The following is a 26,322-nucleotide window of genomic DNA, read 5'->3' as shown; positions in this document are numbered from 1 at the left end:
ATCTCTTCTTGGTTAATCAGTCACGACCTCTGTTTTCTTAGAATGTCGCTTGGCTTATCGTCTAAATGACCTTTGCCCGGCGGTCCCGGTTTCACCGCTTCATCTCTGTACCCTATCCACCCGTAGAATGCTCTGTATATACACTCGATCACATCCAGCAAGCTGGACAATTGCTACCCAACCTTTGCTAGTACCCGATCGTGGATACATTTTCGGGTGGCTCGTGAGCCTAGGTTCCTAGTTCGTATGCCGTGCTGCTTCTCTTACACTCACCGGCTTATCATCAGCCTCGGGTAAGCCATGAACCCACACTCAACAGCGCCAGCATATACCTCCGTATAATGGCTGGAATGAATTTATTCAACGTCTTTAATCATTTGGCGGACTTCTCTGGACCACCACTTTCATTATCGACCTCGGCGCGTTACTTGTCATTACACTTCTGGCTCGCGCCATTCCCATCAAGATGTCATAACGTCTTCGCCGACCCTATAAAGGCGTCATCCCCTGCTCATTCTGACCGGACTTCTTCTAACCCACACTGACAGCGGCTTATCTGGCTAGACTTCACCTGCGGCTTTCCTCGATATTGCATGCATTTCAAGGATGAGATCTAAATTAGTGGAGGCACCGAGTCATGATTGGATCGGCCCTTTCAGCTATGTTCTCTTATTGCTTATAGTCCTTGTATATGAGTTCTGTAAGATCGACGATAAAAGTTATCGAGCGTTTTAGCTCTTCACCAAAGCACAGAGTATTCACCACTACTGCGATTCCTACCGTCTTTGTCTGCTGCAGCTACAGCAATCAGCTGCTTGCGCCTCTACCTCCTGGCTATCTTACCGGCAAGGCTCCCCGAGTTTCTCATGAAGCATGTTGAAGCAGTCAAACCACAGCCTACCCGGTTGAGTTCTCCGGTCAACCGTGCTACTAGTAGCATTGAGGGGCAGAACAGATTCGTTCTGAAACAACAATGAATTTTCAAGTGACACCTATATCTGTCCCATCCTTTGTCTCTTCATCTCTTCTTTGGACCAAGTCCTTACTAGAATACAATGACCCTCAATTCCTACCGGGTGGGCCAGATCTGGCCGTCAGAAGACGTAGGGTTTCCCTACTGCCCTTTACTAGGCCATTATCCTATCCACCACCTTTCGCTTCCGGCTTTCTCTCTTCCAGACTTTGCTCTCTTCCTTGAAATTGTTTACTTCTACCATTATCTATCAGTTTCTTGTTAAGTCACCTCTGGTCTCCCGGGTGGGTATGGGCCGATCCCAATTTCGCAGCCTTGGCACTTTTACTCGAAGATGAGAGAAGGTCAATCAGTCTCAGCCTCATCGAGCGATAGGCCGCCAATTTTCAACCTAGCGAGTACGAGCTTGAGCAATTGGCGGAGCCCCTGTTCTAGAAGCTGTCCAGCTCAGTGTCCTGTATCATGAAGCGCATCCGATCGCTTGGCTGGCGTCAGGGTTAGTCCAACGGCACTGAATCCACGATCACTACTGGGTAAACACCCCGCAAGTGCCTGGGCAGCGACCAAGGCACGGAAGGTCCGGGCTTCCACAAATTACCGCGGGGCTACTCCGGAGTCGACCTTTAAGCAGGGTCGATGATTGGATAGCGCTGGCGAAGCGTTGCATTTGCTCGGGCTTTTACCGGAGACTGCGGAGTCCCCAACTCTTGGCAGTCCATGAAGCGGAGTATAAAAGGTCTCCGGCAAGAAGATCGAGTATCCTGTAGACCAGCTCTTCATCACTTCGTGGAGTCAAGATGCGCTTTCAGCAGCTGCTCCCCTGGGCTGCGGCCCTGACTGGCTGCGTCGTCGCCCAGAGCCAGGCCGGCGTCGATCCGCTCGACCGTCCCGGCAATGACCTCTACGTAAAGGACCTTTCAAACTGCACTGGCTACAAGGTCACCAAGCACTGGAAGACCCGATCCGGTTTCTACGCGGATCTAGCACTCGCCGGCCCAGCATGCAATGTGTACGGGATCGATCTGCCCAAGCTGAAGCTCGAAGTCGAGTATCAGACCGATGAGCGACTGCACGTCAAGATCCTGGACACCAACAACACAGTTTACCAGGTGCCAGACAGCGTTTTCCCGCGCCCTGGATTCGGCCAGTGGTGCTCGCCCAAGAACTCTAAGCTCAAGTTTGACTTCAACGCCGACCCGTTCTCGTTCACCGTCTCTCGCACAGACACCGGCGAGGTGCTCTTCGACACCACCGGCACCAAGCTCGTGTTCGAGAACCAGTATCTCTATCTGAAGACGCACTTGCCGCAGAACCCGCATCTGTACGGTCTGGGAGAGCATAGCGACTCCTTCATGCTCAACACCACCAACTACACCCGAACGATCTACACCCGTGATGCTTACGGGACGCCCCAAGGCCAGAACCTGTACGGGGCTCACCCAATCTATTTCGACCACCGGCAGGACGGCACGCACGGCGTGTTCCTGCTCAACTCCAACGGGATGGACATCTACATCGACAACAAGGGCGGCCAGTTCCTCGAGTACAACATCATCGGCGGCGTTTTCGACTTCTACTTCATCGCCGGACCATCCCCGCAAGATGTAGCCAGGCAGTACGCTGAAATCGTCCAGCCGCCGCTGATGGTCCCGTACTGGGGACTCGGTTTTCACCAGTGCAGGTACGGCTACCAGGATGTCTACGAGGTGGCCGCTGTCACCGCCAACTACTCCGTCCACGATATCCCACTGGAGACCATCTGGACGGATATCGACTACATGGACCGTCGGCGCATCTTCACGCTCGATCCCGAACGATTCCCACCAGAGCTGGTCAAAGACCTTGTGGACACTCTTCACGCGCGAGATCAGCATTACATTGTCATGGTTGATCCGGCTGTCTACTACAGCGAGCCGAACCCGGCGCTCGATGCCGGTCTGAAGTACGATGCGTTCATGAAGGAACTGAACGGCACTCATTACCAGGGTGTCGTTTGGGCCGGTCCCAGTTACTTCCCTGACTGGTTCCACCCGAACGCTCAGGAATACTGGACGGAGCAGTTCCTCAACTTCTTCGATGGCGTCAATGGTCCGGACATTGATGCCCTGTGGATCGACATGAACGAGCCGGCCAACTTCTACAATCGCCCCTACCCAGGCAACAACACCACCCCGGAGGAGTTTGCCGAAGCGAATGACAATCCCCCTGAGCCACCAGCCGTGAGGGACGGGCCAGACGCCCCTATCCCCGGGTTCCCGGATAGCCTCCAGCCAAACTTTGCTTCTGGTCAGACAAACGAGAAGCGCACAGTTACCACCGTCGAACGTAGGGCTCGGTCTCAATCGCACCGCCAGCTCGGTGCTGGCCGCTGGCGGTCTGCGGTCCGCCACTGGCCGCGAGACCCAAAGGCTGGCTGGCAGCACGGCCGCAAATCCGGCTCTGGCTGCGGACCCCACGAGTGCAGAGGTCTGCCCAACCGCGAGCTCATCAGGCCGCCGTATATGATTCAGAACGGCGCCGGCCCGACGCTGGCGGACAGCACTGCGGACACGGATATCGTGCAAAGCGGCGGATACGTCCAGTACGACACGCACAGCCTTTATGGCGCGATGATGTCCACTCACTCGCACAATGCCATGCAGGCTAGGCGTCCCGATGACCGCGCATTGGTGATCACCAGGAGCACATTTGCCGGCTCTGGAAAGGATGTCTCGCACTGGCTTGGAGGTAAGGAATTCCTGCAATCCAAATTTGCGACTAGGGGAAAAAACAGCTGCTGACAAGCCCTACTTTTCTCTGCAGATAACCTCTCCGATTGGCTTTCATACCGACTGTCCATCTCCCAGATTCTCCAGTTCGCCTCGCTCTACCAGATCCCCGTCGTCGGCCCTGATGTCTGCGGCTTCGGTGGAAACGTAACTGAGACCCTCTGTGCCAGGTAAACCTGCCTTAACTCGACAGCACCTTACGCACCTGCTAACATAGTCCCTGCTAGGTGGGCCACCCTCGGCTCCTTCTACACTTTCTTCCGCAACCACGCCGAGATCTATGCCAATCCCCAAGAGTTCTACCGGTGGCCGATCGTCGCCGAAGCGGCCCGCAACGGCATCGCCATTCGATACCAGCTGCGTAAGTCTGCGTTCACCATCAAACCTCAACATAACTAACGTTGAGTCCACCAATCTAGTTGACTACATTTATACAGCCATCTACAAGCAAACCCAAACTGGTACACCATCCCTTAACCCGCTCTTCTTCAACTACCCCTCCGACCAAAACACTTACGGCATCGATCTCCAATTCTTCTATGGCCCCGGCATCCTTGTCTCTCCGGTCACGGAGGAAAACAGCACCAGTGTTTCCTACTACCTCCCCGACGACATCTTCTATGAATGGGGCACCGGCAAGCCCGTCCGCGGACACGGCGAGTACGTCTCCGCCGAAGTCGACGTCACCCATATCACGGTGCACTACAAGGGCGGTCTCATCTACCCACAACGCATCGAGAGCGCGAACACCACGACTGCGCTGCGCCAGAAGGGATTCAATATCGTCATTGCGCCGGGCTTGGATGGCTCTGCTCGTGGAGAGCTTTACCTTGATGATGGGCTGTCGCTGGTGCAGGATAAAGTCTCCGAGATTGACTTTAGCTATGTCGATGGCGTCTTTGAGATGAAGGGCTCGTTTGAGTATGACCCGGGCGTCGGAATCGAGCGGATTACTATTCTGGGTGTGGGGGCGAAGCCCGAGGTGGCAGCTGAGGACGCGGAGGTCGAGTATGATGAAGAAAATCAGAAGCTGGTGCTGCACGTCGATGTACCTCTGGCGCGGAAGTCGAGTATCAAGATTGCTTGAGTGCGGATGACAGCGCAAGGCCGTCGAATTGCTTGCTGCCTACTCAGCCTAGTCAGGCTTGGAAGATTGCGCATACCTCTGGTTGAGGCAGAATGTTGCCATATCCCAAAGCCTGGCTCGCAGGATGATGGCCTGTGGCCTGGATGATAGCCCGTGACCCACAGGCGGTCGGTCGTCGGGCAGAATAACAAGTGATATCACTAGCGATAGCTTCAAAACAACACAACAATCAATCATACTTCATACATCAATTGAACTTTGCAGAATTGCAACACAGAAGTTCCCTGATCAGCGGAGACAACCATTGCTCCCCATTCACTTACCACTTGGATATGCCCAATGGCTCTAATAGGAAGACTTAATCCTAAATAATACATTATTATGAGAATCCCCCCAAACCTATTTCCGGCCGATGATAACGTCCCTGGACTCCGTACAGCTGGAGATTTGAATACAAACCGTGAAACTCTATGAAGCCTAGAGAGATTATAATAATGCTGGCCTCGTTCTCCTTATCACTGTTACTAAGTAGGGATTTATGTGCTGCTAATATTCGACTTACCCATACGTAGTGCAGATTATTCAGAATCAATTAGAGTAATTACTCTATCGTAAGGTTGTTGATGGAGGACGGTTGGCAACGTGGATGGAGCTTAGAGCGGTATGGGGAAAGAGCTATTTATACACTAAAGCATATTATAAATTCTGGAAAAGGTACAATAAGAGGGTTATGCCACATTTGCGAATTGCTCAATAATATCTTCATACTATGACCTTGGCAGCATGCCGGAGAATAATCGGAATATCTGCGACTTGACTAATTTCGAGAGAGTGTAGTTTGTACTCGAAAGTGACATTTGCTTGAAAAAAAAGAGGACTTTTCTGACAGCTTAGTGCCGGGCTAATAAGGTTTTCGAGCCATATTAAGTGTAGTTGGACGTTCCAGGCTAGCCTCGCCATCTCTACAAATCCATAATGACTAAAACACCTGTAGCACCGGTGGATATCACCGTGCTGATGGAGTTGTGACGCAAAATGTCTACGAAATATCACTAATCAATATAGACGCCGACTTTGTAATCATGCTGTCGGATAATTCTACCGGTTAGATATCAATAATACGTAGCCGCGGTAAATAGCAAGCGTATATAATGCCTGATATCTTCAGGCCGAGAAGCATAGAAAAGAACGTATTTCCATGTTAACACATACAGGGAAAAGCACGCGGATTCCACTATGTCAGACAGAAAGTTGATCCTTGTTGTGGGAGGAACTGGCGCTCAAGGCACCCCCGTTGTCAAGGGTACGTCGCATTCCAGACGGGATTGCAAGGGAGCAGCAATCTAACATGAAGAATCTATAGCCCTTTCCTCAAGCGGCCGCTACGATGTCCGAGTACTGACTCGAAATACGGCCTCAGAGCAGGCTAGGAAACTGGCTGCGCTACCTCATGTAACGCTCCAGCAAGGTTCCCAGGATAGCCAGGTAGATCTCCACGCTGCCTTCGCCGGCGTATACGGCGCCTGGGTGAACCTGGACGGCTTCACGCTCGGGGAGAAAAGCGAGCTGTTCTACGGAATTCGAGCGTACGAGATCGCTCGTCATCATGGCGTCAAGCACTATGTTTTCGCGAATATCGATTATACTCTCTGTAAAGCAGGCTGGGATGAGCGGTATCATTGCGCGCATTGTGATTCCAAGGGGCGGGTTGGCGATCTCATCCTCGCCCATGGCCAGGAGTCCGGTATGATTACTTCGCTGCTGACCACGGGGCCATACGTGGATATGCTCTTTGATGGAATGTTTGTCCCAAAAGAGAAAGAGGATGGCTCCTTTGCTTGGGAGAATCCGGCTGGTAGGCTTGTATTCCTTTTTTCCTTTAGAGAACGGCCGACAGTTGTCTAATAACCACCTGAATTAGCAGACGGCAAGATCCCACTCATTGCACTCGACGACGTCGGAGTCTACAGCCTCTGGCTTTTTGACAACCCCTCGCAGTCCGCAGGCCTTGACCTCGAAGTCGCGACAGACCAAGTAAGCTTTGCCGAGATAGCGACCACTTTCACCAAGGTCACGGGCAAAAAAGGTATCCACAAGCGGCTTTCTTTGGATGAGTACCTGGACAAGGCCGAGCTGTATCCAGGAGCGTACGCAAACTGGGCGGTGGCCTCGGATGTGCCTCGCGACGAGTCGTTCATGACCTGGCGGGAGAATTTCACGGCCTGGTGGCGGTATTGGAGTGAGGGAAAAGGTGCAACAAGGGACATGGCACTGATGGATCGGATTCACCCGTCTCGGATCCCAAGTTTGGAGGCGTGGATGAGAATGAAGGGGTATGATGGCCGCCCAAGGTCTGTGCTGAAGGGACTTGATGATCTTAGGAGAGAGAAAAGAGTTTAGTTTTGAGATTTGAAGAATCTTATTATATAGAGCTATTAAACCAAAACTGGTCAATTTCAATTACTTGAACGATATGGTTTGAAATCCGTTCCGAGGCGTGTCTAGTAGGAGCTTTGACTTCTTGCTCTGACATTGCCTTTCAGGGCTATAGATGGAACTAGGCAACCAGAAGACCAGAGAAACAACAGTAACAAGCATAGATTCAACTACCTTTATGACAGATGCATCTGATCGGACGGAAGTATTACGGGATTCGGGAAAGGAGGGTCTGCTAGAGGTAAGTGCAATAACTATCACTAATCACTGATTATTAGCCGCGAGCCCATGGGCAGGAAACTGATTAGTGAACAGTAACGTTTAACTTGCAATTATCTGATGAATATTCCCATTAATCGCGGAATACTGACATCTGTTGAGGTATTTGAATTAATTTGACTAATGATGTTCACAGAGGCTAGAGGGTGTAATATCAGCGAAGATCTGTCCAGCAGATATCATAAATAATCTCGAGCCCTTGGTGTATTCCCTCTGCACCACCACAGCTTCCAAGTCTGACATTTTTCTGAACAACACCACAGGCTCCATCCTCCATATCCGATCATCATGGCCTCATTCCTTGTAGATGGACGATTCCCGCCCGTCCTATTGTCTCCATCAAACGATATAACAAGCGAAGAAAGAAGCACGGCGATCGACTTCGTCAACCGCCGCAACCCCATTTTCCAAGAATCCTACTACGACAAGATGACAGCCACGTTTCTCCCGGGCGCCGTCGTGTACCATAGCCACGGCACGATCCGAGGTCACGCCGAGTTCAAGCAATTCCTTGAGAATGTGTATGGATTCTTCATCCCTGGGATTGGTCGCAGTGCTACAAACCACGTTGTTGACCGCGATGAGAACGGAGGCGTCGTGGTCACGTATTAAGAGACCTTCATCAGATACGGGTGGGGCGAAGGCGACCCCAATGCAGATGTTGTTGCTGGGCGCGCATAGTGAAGGCCGATGGACTGCCGGCGATCTGGTGGTTTGGACAGGTCGTTGATCGCTTGAGCATTATAGCGGATGGGTGGAGAATCTTGGAGCGGTATTTGGGGGGTTCTTTCAGGAAGCATAGCTGGAATTGACTAACAAGGTGTGATAATTTGATATCTACCCTAATTCATCTGTCTTGCGAATGGTCATATTAAATGTTCATCATTTATCTCGTTATAATCGTATCGTGAAATGCATCGGCAAGCCAGTCATTGGATAATTGAATGTCACAAGTTTCGATAGTTATGCCAGTCGAAATCGAGGTTGCATTAAAGTAGGAGCACTTGGATCAAAATGGCTGCGTCATATGTTGGCCGCTGAAATTTTAGGCCATCACCCTTGTACAGTGAGAGGAAAACGTCCCTACCTATAAATACACTGACCAAATCTACGCTAGAGAGCACTGTATCATTCATGTGTATGGCAAATATCTGTGAGACATTTGATCTAGCAGAGCGATGACAGCTGACACCTAGGCGGGATAATAACTATGGGAACCGCCACCTAGGTAGAACTCAAGGTTTATCAGAGATTCCCCAGTTTGTCGGAAATGAAGCATTCCAAAGGATTGGCGGGGCCGAGCTATTAATAATTCTACGCTAGCAATGTTTGGTTAGCGCTTTTCCCCGGCCTCAGCTCCAGCTCTTGACTTCGCGTACGCGGTCAGCGAAGCCAACCTGGCCCAGCTCTTCTATCTTCAGCATTCACCATGGCCATCCCTGCTCTTACCCTGAAATTCAAGTTGCCCTCTCTCACTATTATTCTCTGTACTCTGATCTTAATAATCTTTACCCTCGGTACCTCCCCTCCCGGCCCAATTTCCACCTAACTAACCCACCGCAGCCCTCTTCACAACCCGCAGACCAGATCCCATCATGTCCGCAGACCAGGCGGAAGAATGCGTGGACTGCGTTCACTACGTCTTACGTGTAGAGGGTCGGATAGAACAAATGAAGACTGTCAGCGAAAACCCGCAGTTCTTCCGGTACGCGCTGGACAAGTCCTGTCGCGGGCAGATGTATCTCGCGGGCCATTGTCAGAAATTTCGAAGGGAGTTCCGTAAGGATGTGCAGCGCTATATGCGGGGATTTCAGGAGGAGGAGCCGTATGAAGCTTGTGTTGCTATTAAGTCTTGTCGATGAACGCATTCCTTAGGAGGTGTCTCCTTGCTGGCGAGGAGTTCCCGTATGAAAATTTTGACGATGTTTATATAGAGGTATCGCTGCCTGTCTCTAGCGTTTGCTTGTTGTGATTGATTGTTTTATAGGTTCATCCTGTACATAAGGTGCTGGTTGTATATATGTTTGTCTGTGGATATACTTCTTATGCTCTACAGTCTAGCGTTGACTATGTATTCACTTAACATATTGTCTACCCAATGCGACTGCAATTATGAATCGATAATTATTATATAGAAGCCCCTTAATATATTTCCCGGAAGGACAAACCGGGGGTTCTCCAATAAGCAAGAGCACTTTAGACCTTATCCATGTGCTATATAGGCCGTTCCCCAGCCCTTTTTTAATGTTATTGAATGCAGGCAAACAGTTTCAGGCGGGACGTTTCAGAATGGCAAGACCCATTTATAACTCAAGATGACGGACCTCATTCTCGGCTCTTATTCCCACTTTTGAAGGAGAAGAGCCCCAGATCTGCCAAGGTTCTCACCGTTCACCGCCAAGCAGCGGCTTACTGAGGGGTGCCCCGTAGATATTGCGGAGGCGGGTACTTATACACAGTGGTTATTTACTAGGTTAAGTTTCTCGTTCGCTCTTCTGGTTCTCATTCTAGGAGCTCACTACCCACTTATCAACCCGCTCAAGCATCAACTGTCACATCAACCCAAGCACATCAAGGAAGGCTCAATGCAGCTCCCCTCGCCGCCCATCAGGAGGCAACTCCAGGCATTCTCAGCCTTTCCCTCGCCGCCAAGCATATCCTAATTCTCTGTGCTCATCAATTCATCCCTCCGTCCGGGGTCCCCGCGTGGAGGAAAGGAAGATATCTACTTCCAAGCCGGAGGAATGCCTTTTTTAAAACTGCCAATTATCTTGGAAGCCGCCACAAACTACCACAAGCCCAGTCTTGATAATGATTACGCCAGAATCCTTCCGGCGCTGTCATTGCGGCGTCGAGTAAACGTCGAGAAATAGTGTGCTGCCAAGCGCCAAGAGCTTCTAGAGCATCTGGGGTAATTGTGATTGGACGGGGCATCGCACCGTGGCTTATCTGCATTGTAGGAGAGATACAGCTCAGGCTGGATTCAGTGTCTGGCCGAGACATAGACTCTGTGACACGGTACAATCCAAGGGGTAAATTAGCTTGGCGGTTCGGTTCGGGGGAAAAGGAGTTCGAATCTCGATGAGCAAATGGCGAGGAGGATTCTGTCGGCTGGGGCTTGGGGGGCTTGGGGTGCTTGCGACTCTCAAGCGTTGGGAGTACCCAGATACTCTCAACGCCTTGGGAACCAGGATCTGATCCTTGCTTATCTCTTCCCTTGAGCCTAATCTCATCTTGCCCAGACATAATGCAAGCATTGCATTGGCTGGGCGGCTGGAAGATGACAGATCTCCGACGGTAACTGGCCAGGCAGCGTCCATGCTACCGCGTGGCATACGCAGATACCCAACACAGCTGTCAGACTGACGGGTCGTCCATAGAGCGGGGAAATGGGCCTCGCTGATCATATAAAGTGGGCCTGCCCTCGCCTAGTGCTCAGCGCTGTCATAATCACTTGGTGTCCTTTTCCCGCTTTGTTTTATTCAGCTCTGTCAGATCCGGCCACGATGGAGGATAAAAAGGTCGTTCTCGATAGCGGTAGTAGCGAGGAGTTAGAGCAGGGCTTTAGTCCCAATGGCAATGGCTACGATACCGTCGCTACCAAGAAGTTGGTCCGCAAGATTGACTTTGTTTTGATTCCCTGGCTCGCTCTTCTCTACCTGTACAGTTCTCTTTCCCCCAGAACCTCCTACTCATCGTAATGAATTATTCAGCTTACATTCCACATAGACTGAGTTTCCTGGACCGCACTAATATCGGCAATGCCCGTCTGGCTGGTCTTGAAACGGACCTGAACATGTCTGGTCTGGACTACAATGTACGTCCAACCATCCCAGGCAACTCTATTTACTAAAATGATTGATCAGGTCGCCCTCGCAATATTCTTCCCCTTCTACGTCGCCGCTGAGATCCCCTCGAATATTATGATGAAGCGCTCTCGCCCGTCCCTCTGGATTCCATCGATAATGATTGCCTGGGCAGTTGTCTGCTCACTCATGGGTCTGGTGCAGAACTATGCTGGCTTGCTTGTTGCCCGTGCAGCGCTGGGTATTGCTGAAGGTGGTCTCTTTCCTGGTGTTACATTTTAGTATGTCTTCATTGTAAGTGGTTGAATTGGGGTTTAGACCTAACGTCGGTCAAACAGCATCACAATGTGGTATAAACGGCACGAATGCGGCCTCCGCATGGCTATCTTCTTCTCAGCCGCCACAGCAGCCGGTGCATTCGGCGGCCTTCTTGCGCGCGGAATCGGTGAGATGGACGGAATTGGTGGGAAGGGAGGATGGGCCTGGATTTTCATTATTGAGGGTATCCTCACTTTTGTCATTGGTATGTCCGCTCCGCCTACGCTTCCAACCAGACTAACAGTCCCGTAGCAATCGCGTCTTTCTACGTAATGAACGACTATCCCTCCACAGCGAAATTCCTCACCTCTGCCGAGAAGGCCGAAGTTCAGCGCCGTCTGGAAGAAGATCGCTCTTCCCTAGCGGATGAATATAACATGAAGTTCTTCTGGGACGCCATCAAGGACTGGAAGATCTGGGTGCACATGATCGTCACTGTCGGCGTGTACACACCGTTATACTCATTCTCGCTGTTTTTACCGACCATTGTCTCCAGTCTTGGTTATCAGAATGAGGAGGCGCAACTTATGACGGTCCCGCCCTATGTGGTGGCTTGCGTATTCTGTATCGGGGGCGGGTTTCTGGCAGATCGCCAGGGACAACGGGGGATTTACATGATTGGCTTCAATATTGTTGCGTACGTCCCGTCTAGTTTGTCTGCATTGCAAGCTAGGTCAGAAACTAACTGTGGTTCTAGGATTATCGGCTTTATAATGCTCATCTCATCCGACAACAACGGCGTGAAATACGCAGGGACCTTTTTCGCCGCCTCAGGGATCTACCCTAACGTCCCACAAGGCGTCGCTTGGAACGGGAACAATATCGGCGGTTCATTCAAGCGGAGTGTGGGTATCGCCATGCATGTCGGCTGCGGCAATCTCGGCGGTGTTTTGTCTTCGTTCATCTACCGGACACAGGATAAACCGCATTATCGAGTTGGGCATGGTACGCTGATTGGGTGTCTGACTATGAGCACCGTCCTGTGCACCATCATGACAATTTATTTGAGGAGAGAGAACGCAAGGCGCGATAGAGAGTATAAGCCGCCGGCGGAGTACTCGGAAGCAGAGAGGGCGGCCGAGAGGGAGAAGGGAGATTATGCGAGTTTCTTTCGGTACACGATTTAAGGACGGGGAGGATCGGGATGGAGATGAGGATGAAAGAGAGGAAAGGTGATGAGTGTTTAGAGTTGTTCAACACGCTGACTTGGTAGAGGAATAAGACTTGAGTACCAAAACAGCTTCCTACCAATGACATTCATCCCTAATCCGATTGACTTTACCCTCCCATATGCCGAGCCTTGACATTAGACAGCCTGCCATGAGAGAGACCACCTGCAGTGAGTATGTTGTTTATGCTTTGTGTATGCTAACATTGGTTTGCTTCACCTTGGTCTTCTTCACATTGTCATTCATTCTTGCAGGTTATTCGGCTTTGTCAGGCTCCAATCACCTCACAGTATCAGGCTAACTGGCACTAAACATGTTCACACTCTGAAGGGCATATTAGGATGGCCTTTATGGTCCACTCTCTTCTCATATTCCATGATCCTTCCGCCGTCATTTTTTTTCTTTAATTCGTTATCTGTGTAGGGCGTTGTCTTACTTCATGGGGTGTTCTTGAATTACTCGTTCTACTGCGCTGTGTCCTCAAGTCTCCTCGATTCTTGAGTAAGGTGAATATCAAGTGCAACAAACCCCAGGCCATTTCTCCGAGGTATAACAACCATCAAGAGCTGGTGCGAACAAATTGACCGGTTTCCTAACGGGGTCCTTCATAGAGTCCTTGACCACCTCGTCGATACGACTTATCAGTCAGATCAACCTGCAAACCACCGCGGACCCTCTGCTTTATCGGTCTCCTAGTCCTAGTCAACCACCACTATAGTACCATCTTCACATCCCCCTTAATGCCCAATCCCACTACAGCGGCGGTTCAACACGATTCACAAGCTATGGACCTTCCTGAGAATCCTCCAGTGTCGGCCAGCTCTCGTATTACGCATCAGAACTCTTGTCTTAGCATTAGCGCATTTCAAAGAACCGATCCAGACGAATATTGTCAGTACAACAGGAGTAATCTTCTTCATCTTTCGGAGCCTCGCGCGGATAATACCACCAGGTCTTGGCACCTCTAAAGCATATAGGGATGAGCGATGCGACCTGCGATGTCTATGCTGTATTCTTCATGATTATTGATAACTGCTGTCGAGAGGGTCTTCCTAAAGAGAACTAATTTAAAAAGTTCCGAGCAGCGAGAGCTTCGCCCTTCCAGGCACCGTTATAAAGCTCGGATTGGGCTAATAAGGTCGTTTTGCATCACGAAACTCTCTTCCGCAAAGAAATTGCTAAGATATTGCTTTGCAGGACTCTGGAAGAGAGCGTAAAGCAAAACGAGTCGACTGAGAATGTGAAGTATTAGGCTACTCTCTTTCCAACGTGATCAAAGGACGTTGGAAGACAGAACAGAAGCGAAGCGCAAGAGAAGTGGTATCTTGAACTGGGAGATCCGGGTTGCCATATCAGGAAGAAAATATTTGCGAAGGAGTACAGTATAGGATTTGGTTGAGACGAAAAGCCATGAATGCTTGTAGAAGGAACGTTGCAACGTCGAGATTCTAGTGCACGTGCCAGGTTGAATTGGTACCAAGGCAGGCCTAGGAATAGGGTAATACCGGCCATAGACCTACCTACGCTGGACTAAGAATGGGAGAGTGATTACTGAAAAACGCCGGCAAAGTGTCAAGAAGAGTAGTCAACATTATACGGGTATAGTCTAACAGGCCAGAAACAATCTCCCCAGTTCCCAATCATACAAAAGAGACAGTTGCACAATCCACAACGCAACAAAACTAGAAATGCGGCGCATTCAACGCCATTACACAAAGTAGACCAGAAATAAGGCCGGCGCAAGGCAGGGTAAGCACCCAGCCCGAAAAGATAAATGCAATCTGGCGCCAATTGACCGCCGCAAGGTCATAGTTCATCAGGGCAACACCGACCGCAGCGCCAGTGAGACACTGTGTTGTCGAGACGGGTAATCCCAAACGCGACGCAAGCAACACCGTTGTGGCCGCACCCAGCTCCGTCGCGAACCCGCGCGTTGGAGACATCTGGGTGATCTTATTACCAAGCGCCCTCATGATATGAAACCCGTAGAACCAGAATCCGCCACCAAGGAGCAGACCGGCAATAACGAGGAACCACACTGGTGTGCTGGCTTCTGTTTCCACTGAGCCGGAGTTGAAGGTGTGGTAGCTTCCCGCCCATGGACCCACGGCGTTGGCGACATCGTTCGATCCGTGGGCGATGGACATCATCATGGCGGAGATAACCTGGCAGTATGTCCACATGTGTTCGACGCGGTCGTCGTAGCGACGGGCACGGGCGTGGATGTCGCGGAGGAGCTGGGAATCGTGCGTGATCACGTCGCGGGTCACACCCTGCAGGAGGACGTATTTGATGTAGCCGAGCCACTTGCGGGGGTTACCCCAGGAGAGATCACGGACGGGGTCGAGGAAACGTTCTTCTGGCTCAATAATACGCTTTTTGGGTGCGATTTCGGGGCTTGAAGCGAGCGAGTCGGGCTGGCGCTCAATGTCTGTGTCCCTGGCTTCTTTGCCGTCCGCAGGAAGGACGCTGCCAGCCACAGCGGCGGTGATGGTCTGTTGTCCTCCTGCGCGGACCTCGCCGTATGCGTCCTCGTAGTGGTTTGTAATGGCCCATTCACCCTCACGGGGGAAATAGAGAGGCGGGTTTTCAGTCCAGAGGAGGGGTCCGAGTGGGATGTGGTAGAAGCGAACGCGGGGGTCACGCTTGACGAGGCGGCGGTGGAAGTAGGGCGTGAAGAAGACGTAGCCGACAAAGAGGCAGCCGAAGAAGCAGCCGAGGATGATACCGACGGCCTTTCCGGCGCCAAATTCCTCGAGAGAAGGGGCGGTGGGCGCTTCGATGGTGATGAACAGGGCGAGGATTCCGCCAGTCAAGGCAATGTACCAGGGGATCAGACGCAGACCCCACTTGAAAGGGTCCTCGCGCTCGAGGACGAAGTACTTGAGGGTACCGAAGATGATGGCCGAGAAACCGCAGGCGATGCCGGGAGCGACACCCCACGAGGCGGCGGTCTGCGAGACACTGCCGCCGGTCCATTCCCAGGTGATATCGGCCTGGGTCGCAAAGCCGACACCGACCAACGCACCGATGATACTCTGCGTTGTAGATACGGGCCAGCCCAAGAAGGTAGCGGTGGTGAGCCAGGCAGCGGAGCCGACCTCGGCGCATCCCATGGCGAGCATGTAGGTACCGGGATTACCGATGAAGCGGTCGGGAGTGATGATACCGGACTTGATGGTGTCGGTCACACGGTTTCCGAGGGCGACCGCACCGACGAACTCAGTGATAGCGGCCAGGATACCGACGTGCCACATCTTCAGGGTGCGGGCCGCGACAGAGGTGGCGTAGGCGTTGGCGACATCGTTGGCACCGTTACTGGCCGCACTGAAGACAAAGGCCATCGAAGTGATGGCCAGGATCCAGTCATACTTGGCGGTAAGTGGATGAGGCATCTTGACCGCAAGTGAGAAGACTTGATGTCAGGAAGACGAGATAGATCAGAAGCCTGAGCCGACGGGTGTGGTGAAGAAAAGAGCTGACCTACCGGACGCGCGTGCATTAAATACTGACCAGGACAGCGGCCAAAGGGCAGAGACCCAGGCAATGCCCGCCAAGTGTTGCCCGGTAGGACTCATCTCGCAGTTGCAGAACGTGAAGCTCGAGAAGACAGGCATTGGCTGCACGGCAGCTCCAGAGCCACGAAGGGCCAAGGCCATGCCAGAGGAGCGGACTTGGCGTAAACGTCGCCCATCCACCAATCAGAGGGAATACCTGAGCACGTTCCGGAGCTTGTGGCCAGCGTTGATCCTCAGATCAGAGCTTATTGGAGCTTTCATTGGCTGCGAACCTTGGTTGAGACTGCCAATGCTCTTGGCAAGCCCTAATGCTGTCTCGGCAGTGGGCACTCGATCTCTTTCCTTTCTTCTACCCATTCACCTCACTCTTGCATCAGGTGGCGGCTCGTGTTGGAAGTGTCGTAAGGCAATCTCTCGTGGGGGTCATTAACTCGCTGTACTTAGTAGCTGCCCGCATGGTTATCCACTCGCTCTGTCATTGTTGCTTCGGAGAGACAGAGTTTTCCATCCAAGACTCGCAGAATTCCACGTAGCTGCTTCACGTGGGCCAGAAAGCTCGTCAGGATATGCAAGCTCGCGTGGGCCTCTTTAATTGTGTTCTGGAATTCTTCTACCCAGTCGCGTGTCCTGTCAGGTTATCATCGTCTCATCCCTGCATCCGCGTTGGATGCATGCACCTCAAGCGGTGTCCTTGCAGATTCTGGCGATTCTCGTTCCCACAGTCCTAATTCGGCGATCTTTCCCTGTTGAGCCACCCTGTTCGCACAGCCTGCACAGCCTACTCAGTGGGGCCGGCTTGAACTCGTCGTGCGCGTCGGAACGCGCGACATTCGCTGGACCCTGCAGTGGCGGTTCGGACGCACCCCAGCTACGGCGTGTTCGACGACGAGATGAAAGCAAGACCGAGATTTTTCCAGAACGACTAGGTCGGATTTGACCTGCAGCCTTGAGGTCATCTGCTTTATTGATAGCTTGATGAGTAGAAAAAGCAAATGCGCGGCATCCTCTTAACATGCATAGGACAAGCGGCCACTCTCTGGGCGTCAAAAAGGCGGACTTCTCATCCAGTATCTGTAAAATCTCTCAAATTATCAATGGATGCCCCACGCGACAATCTAGTACCCGCTGCCTGATATCCTTGACCTGAAACTTTTTCAGGGTCCTATCGTTGTGAGTATGCGGGACGGACACGTGCACTGCATATTATCGATGGAAAGTCCTATCACTGTGTCCCGACCATTTCCCTCGTTGCCCGGGCTCGTATTCCTCAATCTGACGCCCAGATATTTGCTGGGGCCAGGTGTTACATGCGATTTCGGTGCTCGAGCACTTACTGTATGTCTTGGGGGTCCGCCTGCACGAAGACGCTTCTGGCTTGGTGGTTTGAATTTTGAGTCCCGCCCCTCAGCGGCAGGCAGGATATCCACAGATTGTCCGGTCATTCACTAGGTAACTTCACTGTCGACTTGAAGATGGGCAAAGGTAAATGCGGCAGTACCTGCTCTGGCCTCTCAGGATACACCCTCAAGTCCGATAACGCGCGGCGACGGTATAAAGTTATAGCCATCGGGTTGCTCATCGTCTGTGGAGCCTTGATCGTCATTGGACCAGCCCACTTCTCAGTGAATTGGCTCCCGATGCTTTTTCTTGGTTCGGTCGTCACTCCAGCAAATGTTCTAAAGCTATCCCATACCTTTGTCACCCAAACAAGGGAGCCGGACTTTGGAGACACCGGCTGAGCATCATACACTGGCGAGCATAGATCTCGTGTGCTCTCACCTTCGGATAGGCGAGCGAAAGTATCACTGCGCTAGTGCTGTCACCGACCGTGTTTGATCCTCTGTAGACGCGACTGCTCGATATAGCTGGCAGTTGATCGACAAGCAGCATTCGAAACCTCTTTCCCTTCAATCTAAGGACCGTGTTTCAAATAGCTGGCACACCTCGATCACAGCTCAATGCTCATCATTCAATGCATTCTATTTCGTTCTGTAGAGAGCTTGTTATCCTAGTTATCCTTGGTGTCCAGCAAGTGTCGCTCAAGCCCTGTCTTCTGCTCAGATGAGCAAGGTTGTTTGACTCGGTTTCTAATCGTTACTTAAGACTGAGGTATTCGGTTTCCTTTTTTATATAATGTTGCTACCATGCGCAAGGTATCTTATACGTACCTCTTCGCGAGGGGTCGCGTGGTTGCACCCGCCCGCGGACGAGAAAATATATATTCGCACGAGGACGGGAACACTGTGGTACGGCGGTACGCAGCTCATTAAGATACATTTCAGAACTCCAAAGACCCTTTGCTCAGCTGGGAGCAAAAATTTGGCCTCAAATACTCACCGAGATGCAATCGATCGATCTCTTGAGCCGATCATCCTCAATCGAAGGTGCCCTGCCGTCAAAGATAGAACGGGTTGATGGTAGGACCATGTTACTCAACGGTTACAATTCCGAGAGTGAGGCCAGTGCACCAGCTGACCTGCATAAACCATTAATCTATTCCTTTCCTAGTTTTTTCTCTACCCTTCCACAACTCCGCAGGTGTTCACTACCATAACCCTTCCTTCAGTGCCTTCGCGCCCTTGCCCTGATACAGTTCATGACAGTACTATGTCTTGGCAAATGATTTTTCACTTCCTATTTGCTAAAAAGCTACCCGCCGAGCGCCAAGCTCCAATGACATTGTAGATTGCAAAACATCGTAACGCATCACACAATACACAATCCACCGTCCACCGCGTGGCCCGCTCAGCAGGGACTTTTTCCAGGGCGGAACTCAAGTCAGGAATGCAGGCGCAGGACTGGAATGTACGACGTGACCTTGTTTACTGGTAAGGGGTTTGAACTTATCTCAGGGAAACTTTGCTTCTCTCGCGCCTGATGAAAATAAGCTTCTTTCCCTCCATCTGCCGACTCTCGTTCCGCGCCACGCCAATCGCGGACCATCAAACGGTTCAAATTCACGGTTGTCGACAATTGATATGGGTATGAGGGATGCCACCTTCTAAGGCGGAAAATTGGGCCATTGCGATCGGGGCGCTGAGTCTCGTGGGGATTCTGCTTTTTAGCATCCGAATATCTGCACTTCGATGGCTTATAGGGTATACAGCGAGCAGTCGAGGCGCAATTCGGTTGCCATTAGAGGACGAATACGACGCGTTGCTGGACTCTGCAGGACACGATTACATTGACGAAGATGGCGAAGCTACAGAGCACTCCGTATTCGAGTTCGAGAAAGCAGAAAAGTGGCAGGCGTGGAGCATCGCCGCGCTCTCTGTCCTTGGGTTTGCGGTTTCGCTTGCGCAGGCAGTTATTGTCACATGTGCTGGGGATAGAGGAAGGCATTTTATGGCTATTTCGTGGATTGGTATGGTTGGGTGGGTGAGTTTTCCTCTTGACCTGGGCTGGATTGCAGAGGAGAGAAAACGTGGCTAACAGTGGGCATAGATGGCAATGTGCATACAACCAGTCTCCCTCCTAACAGAAAGGTCATGCGTCAAGAGATACTCGCTTGGTATCTCCTCTTTCTGGGCATCTCTATTCTCTATCCTAGTTATAGCAACGCAGACGATCATCCTCTGGGGCAATGGGCATACCATAACCATAAACTCTGCCTTCACAGTCCTCATCTCAACCCAAATCGCAATTTCAATCCTCCGCGCAACAGTATCAATCTTGATCCCCCGCCGCCCAAATGTCTACTTCGAAGGCCAGGTCGTTGACCAGGAGCTCACCGTGAGCGCGTATAACCGCTTCACATACGGCTGGACAACGGACCTGCTCAACTTCGCGTCAAAAAATAAGAGCTTGGACATCGACGACCTCCCGAAACTACCATTCGCTGCACGCGCAGAGGCAGTGCATTTCAAGCTGCAGCAGTTCCAAGCTGGACGGAAGCTGTGGGTTGCGCTGATAAAGAGGCATGCTCGGGCGCTCATGGTACAGGGTTTTCTTAGTCTTGTGGTGTGTGTCCTAGGTTTCGGCCCGCAAGTGGCTCTGTATGAGATTCTGAAGAACCTGGAGGAACGTGTTGTCTTGCAGACTGATTCGACGGTTGCGTGGATGTGGGTTGCTGGGCTGGGATTACTTCTGGCACTTTCGTCAAGCATCGAGTCCTGGCTTTGGTGGTTAATTTATTCGGACCTGTGGATCCCTATATACGAAGGTTTATCAGGGTTAGTCTTTGCAAAGTCGATGCGGTGCAAAAATGTGAATTCCCCGAAGACAAAAGCTGCCCAGGAACAGGGAGATTGGGAGGACGAGGGTGAGGAGGACGGAGAAGGCGAAGAACAGGAACAAAACCGCCAAAGCATCATCAACCTTGCGGCTGTCGACGCAAAGCGCATCGCCGACTTCGTCACGTTCAGTTATCTCATCCCGTCTTGCGTTTTGAGACTGGCGATTGCGGGCGGCTTTCTCGTCCGTCTCATCGGGTGGCCGAGTCTGCTAGCAGGAATCGGCGGTGCGGTCTTGCTGGCGCCGTTGAACTCATGGCTGACAAAACGATACGCTCTAGCACAAGAGGAGTTCATGAAGTCGAGTGACAAGCGGACCAGCACGGTAACAGAGGTCCTGCAGGGAATAAGACAGATCAAGTTTGGTGCGCTAGAGCAGCAATGGCAAGACCGGATTAAGGAGAGGCGCGAAACAGAGCTCGATCTGCTTTGGAAGACCTCCGTATACACAACAGGAATGGTGTCTGTTTGGATCATGGGGCCACTATTACTCTCTGCGATATCGTTGACGGTCTATGCATTAACGAGAGGGGAGCTTTCTCCGTCAGTTGCCTTTACAGCCCTGAGCATCTTTAGCTCATTAGAGTCGTCTCTCGCCAGTCTACCTGATTTATTCTCCAAGGCGATGGAGGCAAAGATTAGTGCGGATCGGATCGATACCTACCTGTCCTCAGCAGAAAAGATGTCGAACAATTCGGATGTCGAGAGAATCACCTTCGAAGATGCAACTGTTGCATGGCCATCCGAGGCCGAAAATGACTGGGAGACCGACACTGACCGTTTCGCCCTTCGCCATTTAACCCTCGAGTTCCCTGTTAAGGGTCTGAGTGTGATTGTGGGTAAGACTGGTTCTGGCAAGAGCCTTCTCCTCGCCTCGATACTTGGCGAATGCGATATCCTTGCAGGCTCAGTAAGGGTCCCGCGTGCGCCGCCTCCATCACAGAGATTTGACCATCTCGCGCTGCGTGAGAACTGGATTATTGATACAGCCATCGCATACGTAGCTCAGAATCCATGGATGGAAAATGCGTCGATCAGGGAGAATATCTTGTTTGGACTGCCGTATGATCGGCAGCGATACCGCCAGACTATCTTTGCATCTGGGCTGGAGAAAGATATGACGATGCTCCCGGACGGAGATCTAACTGATATAGGTGCGAATGGGATTAATCTGAGTGGCGGCCAGAGATGGCGGATTTCATTTGCTCGAGCTCTATACTCTCGCGCCGGAATCCTAATCATGGACGATATTTTCAGCGCGCTGGACGCAGAAACAGGTCGGCATGTCTATGAGCATGCCTTAACTGGAGAACTAGGTCATAACAGAACAAGAATCCTGGTGACGCATCATGTTGGCCTCTGTCTCCCGCGTACAGACTACAGCGTCCTCTTGGAAAACGGCTTCGCCACGCACGCAGGGACAGTGCCTGAACTAAATGCTACCGGAGAATTAACGAAGCTCATGGGTAAAGCCGAAGTCAGCAGAGAAAGAGCGGAGCCACCTCTTCGAGAGCCGCCGAAACGGAAACGCTCGTCTGCTGCTAGTACCGGACGGCGCTCGTCGGCATTCAGTGCGCGGACGATACCGAAGTTTAACCAGGAGGAGAAGCGCGAGACTGGTGCGATATCAATGAAGGTGTATATTTCGTATCTGAATAGGGGAGGTAAGGTTTGGTGGTGGATACTGGCGTTTCTGGCATACGCAGCTTTTATGGCGTTGCTTGTGGGCAGGGTAAGTTCCCTATCCTTCTTTTCTTAGGCACATTGTGCTGATAGACCATTGCAGTCATGGTGGGTAAGCATCTGGACCGGCGACTCTACCAGAAAAGGCGAGTCTAGAGCCAGCGGGCACGATCTGATGTACTACCTAACCATCTACATCGCCATTTCCATGGCTGCCTGTCTAATTGGAACTCTGAGGTGTCTTGCCCTGGCCCTGGCCTTCATCTCCTCCTCCCGCGCCCTCTTCAATGATCTGCTGGGAACAATCCTCCGCGCGCCCCTACGCTGGCTCGACACCGTCCCCCTCGGCCGCATTCTCAACCGCTTCACATCTGACATCTACTTGCTCGACTGGCGGCTCGGATACGATATCGGACACGTCTTGTACAAAGTGCTTGAGTTAGTGGGTATCCTGGTTGCAGGGGTAACCGTCTCCCCTCTTCTTTTGTTCCTCGCCTGCGTCTTGCTGGCCCTCTGCATGCGCCTCTGCAGCGCGTACCTGGCTGGCGTGCGTGAAATAAAACGCCTCGAAAGTACAGCCAAGTCTCCCGTGATGGAGAAATTCGGCTCCAGCCTCTCTGGCCTCTCTACAATCCGCGCCTTCAATAAAGCAGAGACGTACATTGCCGACATGCATACCCTCATCACCCGCCACGCGCAAGCATCCTGGTACCTCTGGCTCTTCAACCGGTGGTTGGGGTTCTGGATGGCGCTGGTTGGTGCGCTCTTCTCGACACTCACTGCTGCACTGTTGGTCTATTTGCCTGGTGTCTCGGCCGCACTGGCAGGCTTTGCGATGAGCTTTGCGCTGCAATACAACTACGCCGTGGCAATGGGATTGCGGTTCTATGCCAATGTGGAGATTGATATGAATGCTACCGAGCGTGTGCTGGAGTACGCTAACATCGAGACGGAGAGTCAATCCGGGTACACGCCCCCTGCGTCATGGCCGACAAAAGGTCGGATCGAGGTGGAAGACTTGGAAGTCAGCTACGCGCCTGACCTGCCGCCTGTCCTGAATGGGGTGTCGTTCGTAGTGGAGAATAACCAGCGCGTCGGGGTCGTGGGACGCACAGGCGCGGGAAAGTCCTCTCTAACACTGGCACTGTTCCGCTTCCTTGAAGCTCGACGCGGCCGGATTGTGGTGGACGGCCTGGATATCGGGCATGTCAAGCTGTCCGAGCTAAGAAGTCGGCTGGCGATCATTCCGCAGGATCCCGTCCTCTTCTCGGGGACTATAAGATCGAATCTTGATCCGTTTGGGGAACATAGTGACTTGGAACTATTCAATGCGCTGGAACGGGTGCATCTGCTGAGGTTTGAGGATACGTCGACACTTGCCTCCAGCTCCGCTTCGGCGTCCGGTTCGTCATCAGAGGCCCATTCTCCGTCAGATGGTAGCCAGAGTCCAACTACGACAGCCGGTGCAAGCCCGACTGACCCCATGAGCGCGAGCATAACTCTCACTGCCTCCTCCTTAACCTCCACCTCAAAAGCCAAAGCAACCGGCTTTTTCGCGTCCCTCTCCTCGCCAATAACCACAAATGGCGGCAATCTATCCCACGGTCAGCGGCAGCTCCTGTGTCTAGCCCGCGCCATTCTAACCCGTCCCAAGATCATGGTTCTGGATGAAGCGACTTCCGCGGTGGACATGGAGACAGACGCGTTGATTCAGCAATCCATCCGCAGCGAGTTTGGAAGGACCGACTCGAGTTTACTGGTCATTGCACATAGACTGAGCACGATTGCGGACTTTGACAAGATCCTGGTCCTGGATGCTGGAAGGGTTGTTGAGTGGGGGACTCCGAGCGAACTTCTAAAGACTGAAGATGGTATGTTTCGGGCGCTAGTTGAAAGAAGTGGGGAGAGAGGAGTTGTTGAGAGGATTATTCTAGGTACATTCAGAGAAGAATGATCTTTAGATTGGAATTTGATGGGTTGTCTGGGGCTTAGCGGGAGTTCTTGATGAATATTTTCTGGGTGGTATCGTGTAGTATATTCTTTGCTACAAATTGAGACAGCTTGCCCTATTCAAGGGCTTGAACAACGCATTTTACAGAGCAAGAACTTGGACGCCTTTGGCCCGATTGCACTTAATGATGATAAAAGTCACTCTGGGCCTCTGCTAACAGTCGCTTTGTCTATGGTATAGCTTCTCCGCTCCAAAATTGCATGAAACGAGGGCCAGTATCAGCATCCATGGAGAAGTTAAAAAGGTATTTCGAACCCCTGATCTCTCATATCACCGTTGCCGTATATCACCAAGACCAAACCCAACAGTTTCGCTGCAGCGTCCGCCTCAGCAGTCTCCGTAGTTTAAATACGATAGTCGTGGTCTCACGTTTTTCTCACGTTCCAATTTCGACTTTGACACCTTCACGACCGAGCTCGTAGAGGTGTTGCCCCCTACGCCCTCTTTGCTATCTGCGCGAAGAGAGTGACCTCTGTCCGGCGGCGGCACTTTCACATATCGTTCCTGACAAACCGCCACCAACGTATACTCCAAAAGCCAATGAGGGTGAGACTAGTTAGAGTATCGGTCGAGTTCTGTGGCTAACCCTTGATCTGGCTGCTAAATGTCCGAGTTCGTTCGGGTCTGCCGGCAGGATCTAATTAATCGAGGCTCTGTTGGGAATACTCTCAATCGCGATTTATTTTTATTTCCTTTAAGAGATTAAAGAAGACGTGACTAGTCACAGTGACAGCGGCCGCGTGATCCATCCCCTAGTTCGGGGCAAACCGGCATGATATTGACGCCCGCGTGCTAAGTATAACAAGCCATCATGTGCCACCTTCCAGTCTTACTAGCCCAGCAATAAAAACATGCAACTTCAAGATTTTAACAAATTCTGACGATATCAGCTATCATGGGCAGTCTCCCCCAAGCCAATCCCCGCCTCACAACAGCCCTTTTCCTCGCATTCGGTGGTACCATTGCAATTTGCCTCAGCAAGCGATATCTCGAAAAATCATGCCCTCGCGTTCTGATAACTCAACTTCCCAAAGCCAGTGCTTGCCGTAATATTGTCGAGTCGTCCGAAAAAGCACCAGGATCTCCATGGGGAACAGATAAATCAGTATTGCTTCCAGCGTGGCCGGGTTCAGATGGGATCAAGCGCGAAACGCAGAAAACACACTGGATGTCTTCGCTTGTGGCGCTACAGGTTGATGTCCCCGTTGCACAGCTGGAGAGGTACGGAATAAGCGAAACCGGAGACGCATATGATCTTTCACGGGATCTGTTCTCTGCGTTCCTTGACGCTCGAGCAAGAGGGTTAGAAGCGTGGTTCCTGGACAAAGATGTCCCGCAACGATCCTTCACTCCGGAGAGCTTGTTGTTTGGGGGGTCGCATAGTGCAGGGGCGCTCATGCTAGGGTATTGGAGCTCTGCACGGGGAATACAGCTGGAACAACCTATTCTACCCGCCGAAACGGCCAGTCCGGTCTGTGAATTCCGGCCGAGCAAGGCGATGATCACGGCCAGCAACATATGTACAGAAACAGACGCAGCAGGAACCGTCCTCTACTGGAAGTTTCCACGCCGCTTAGTCGGTCAAATCGACAAAGCGGCCTCTTATGGAATCCCCTGGCGGCTGATGGACGGTGGATTCCAGGAGTTCGTTGTGGAGAAGATCTTAGATGAGACAGCGAAAGTTACATATGTTACGGTTGAGTGTGGGAATATGTATCCTGGCGGGAAAAGGGAAATGGACTTCAAGAAGATGCCGTGGTGGTTGTATGAATTGCATGTGGTTTATGCACAGATCTTGCTGTGGAAGACGATGAAGCAATTCGGACGGTCTTGAGAGATGGAAATATGTGACCAGCTACTCTCAACTCACCTTTTATGGAACTAGTACCGTAGAATAACTTCGGCCAGATATTAGTGGCATCTCTAGTGTCTCGGCGTAGTATGGCTATCAACGACTTGACAATAACATGAAATTAGACTTAGTTGCGGATAATCATGGTCACTGAACGCTTATTCTGCATTCCACTTGTTAACGGTAGATA

General features: G+C 51.7%; 8 protein-coding genes across 8 annotated transcripts; 7 read left to right on the top strand and 1 right to left on the bottom strand.

The window, feature by feature from the left end:
• Positions 1-1,770: 1,770 nt before the first annotated feature.
• On the top strand, positions 1,771-5,103 carry BDW70DRAFT_170870 (glycoside hydrolase family 31 protein; the record flags this gene model as incomplete). Its single annotated transcript, XM_073743048.1, has 4 exons — positions 1,771-3,700; positions 3,776-3,911; positions 3,969-4,102; positions 4,161-5,103. 4 exons carry the CDS (start codon positions 1,771-1,773, stop codon positions 4,826-4,828), a joined length of 2,868 nt encoding a protein of 955 aa, XP_073592844.1. The 3' UTR covers positions 4,829-5,103.
• Positions 5,104-6,064: 961 nt separating this feature from the next.
• Positions 6,065-7,228, top strand: BDW70DRAFT_152868 (NmrA/HSCARG family protein; the record flags this gene model as incomplete). Its single annotated transcript, XM_073739525.1, has 3 exons — positions 6,065-6,131; positions 6,192-6,683; positions 6,750-7,228. 3 exons carry the CDS (start codon positions 6,065-6,067, stop codon positions 7,226-7,228), a joined length of 1,038 nt encoding a protein of 345 aa, XP_073592843.1.
• A 603-nt stretch (positions 7,229-7,831) lies between these two features.
• Positions 7,832-8,355, top strand: BDW70DRAFT_152867 (uncharacterized protein; the record flags this gene model as incomplete). Its single annotated transcript, XM_073739524.1, has 2 exons — positions 7,832-8,148; positions 8,202-8,355. 2 exons carry the CDS (start codon positions 7,832-7,834, stop codon positions 8,353-8,355), a joined length of 471 nt encoding a protein of 156 aa, XP_073592842.1.
• A 596-nt stretch (positions 8,356-8,951) lies between these two features.
• On the top strand, positions 8,952-9,561 carry BDW70DRAFT_142497 (uncharacterized protein). Its single transcript, XM_073737936.1, has 2 exons — positions 8,952-9,060; positions 9,107-9,561. The coding sequence occupies exons 1-2, from the start codon at positions 8,973-8,975 to the stop codon at positions 9,403-9,405; spliced, it is 387 nt and encodes a 128-aa protein (XP_073592841.1). The 5' UTR covers positions 8,952-8,972; the 3' UTR covers positions 9,406-9,561.
• Positions 9,562-11,049: 1,488 nt separating this feature from the next.
• Positions 11,050-12,794, top strand: BDW70DRAFT_170869 (major facilitator superfamily domain-containing protein; the record flags this gene model as incomplete). The annotated part of the gene is made up of 6 exons (XM_073743047.1): positions 11,050-11,204; positions 11,273-11,360; positions 11,410-11,630; positions 11,688-11,872; positions 11,920-12,304; positions 12,365-12,794. 6 exons carry the CDS (start codon positions 11,050-11,052, stop codon positions 12,792-12,794), a joined length of 1,464 nt encoding a protein of 487 aa, XP_073592840.1.
• Positions 12,795-14,518: 1,724 nt separating this feature from the next.
• BDW70DRAFT_170867 (phosphate transporter) lies at positions 14,519-16,276 on the bottom strand (the record flags this gene model as incomplete). The annotated part of the gene is made up of 1 exon (XM_073743046.1): positions 14,519-16,276. Exon 1 carries the CDS (start codon positions 16,229-16,231, stop codon positions 14,519-14,521), a length of 1,713 nt encoding a protein of 570 aa, XP_073592839.1. The 5' UTR covers positions 16,232-16,276.
• A 3,069-nt stretch (positions 16,277-19,345) lies between these two features.
• Positions 19,346-24,223, top strand: BDW70DRAFT_170866 (putative ABC bile acid transporter; the record flags this gene model as incomplete). The annotated part of the gene is made up of 3 exons (XM_073743045.1): positions 19,346-19,732; positions 19,799-22,318; positions 22,421-24,223. 3 exons carry the CDS (start codon positions 19,346-19,348, stop codon positions 24,221-24,223), a joined length of 4,710 nt encoding a protein of 1,569 aa, XP_073592838.1.
• A 917-nt stretch (positions 24,224-25,140) lies between these two features.
• On the top strand, positions 25,141-26,270 carry BDW70DRAFT_142495 (uncharacterized protein). The gene has a single exon (XM_073737935.1). The coding sequence runs from the start codon at positions 25,176-25,178 to the stop codon at positions 26,112-26,114; it is 939 nt and encodes a 312-aa protein (XP_073592837.1). The 5' UTR covers positions 25,141-25,175; the 3' UTR covers positions 26,115-26,270.
• Positions 26,271-26,322: the final 52 nt, after the last annotated feature.

This window comes from Aspergillus foveolatus (genome assembly GCF_047715535.1).
Source record: "Aspergillus foveolatus strain CBS 279.81 unplaced genomic scaffold BDW70scaffold_60, whole genome shotgun sequence".
NCBI lineage: Eukaryota > Fungi > Ascomycota > Eurotiomycetes > Eurotiales > Aspergillaceae > Aspergillus > Aspergillus foveolatus.
Note: the sequence above shows the minus strand (reverse complement) of the source record. Positions and strands in the feature narration are given on the sequence as shown.

Coding starts and splice junctions, on each gene's coding strand:
- BDW70DRAFT_142497 (XM_073737936.1), top strand. CDS start 8,973: ATGGCCATCCCTGCTCTTACCCTGAAATTCAAGTTGCCCTCTCTCACT. Junction 9,061..9,106: donor CTTAATAATCTTTACCCTCG/GTACCTCCCCTC, acceptor AACCCACCGCAG/CCCTCTTCACAACCCGCAGA.
- BDW70DRAFT_142495 (XM_073737935.1), top strand. CDS start 25,176: ATGGGCAGTCTCCCCCAAGCCAATCCCCGCCTCACAACAGCCCTTTTC.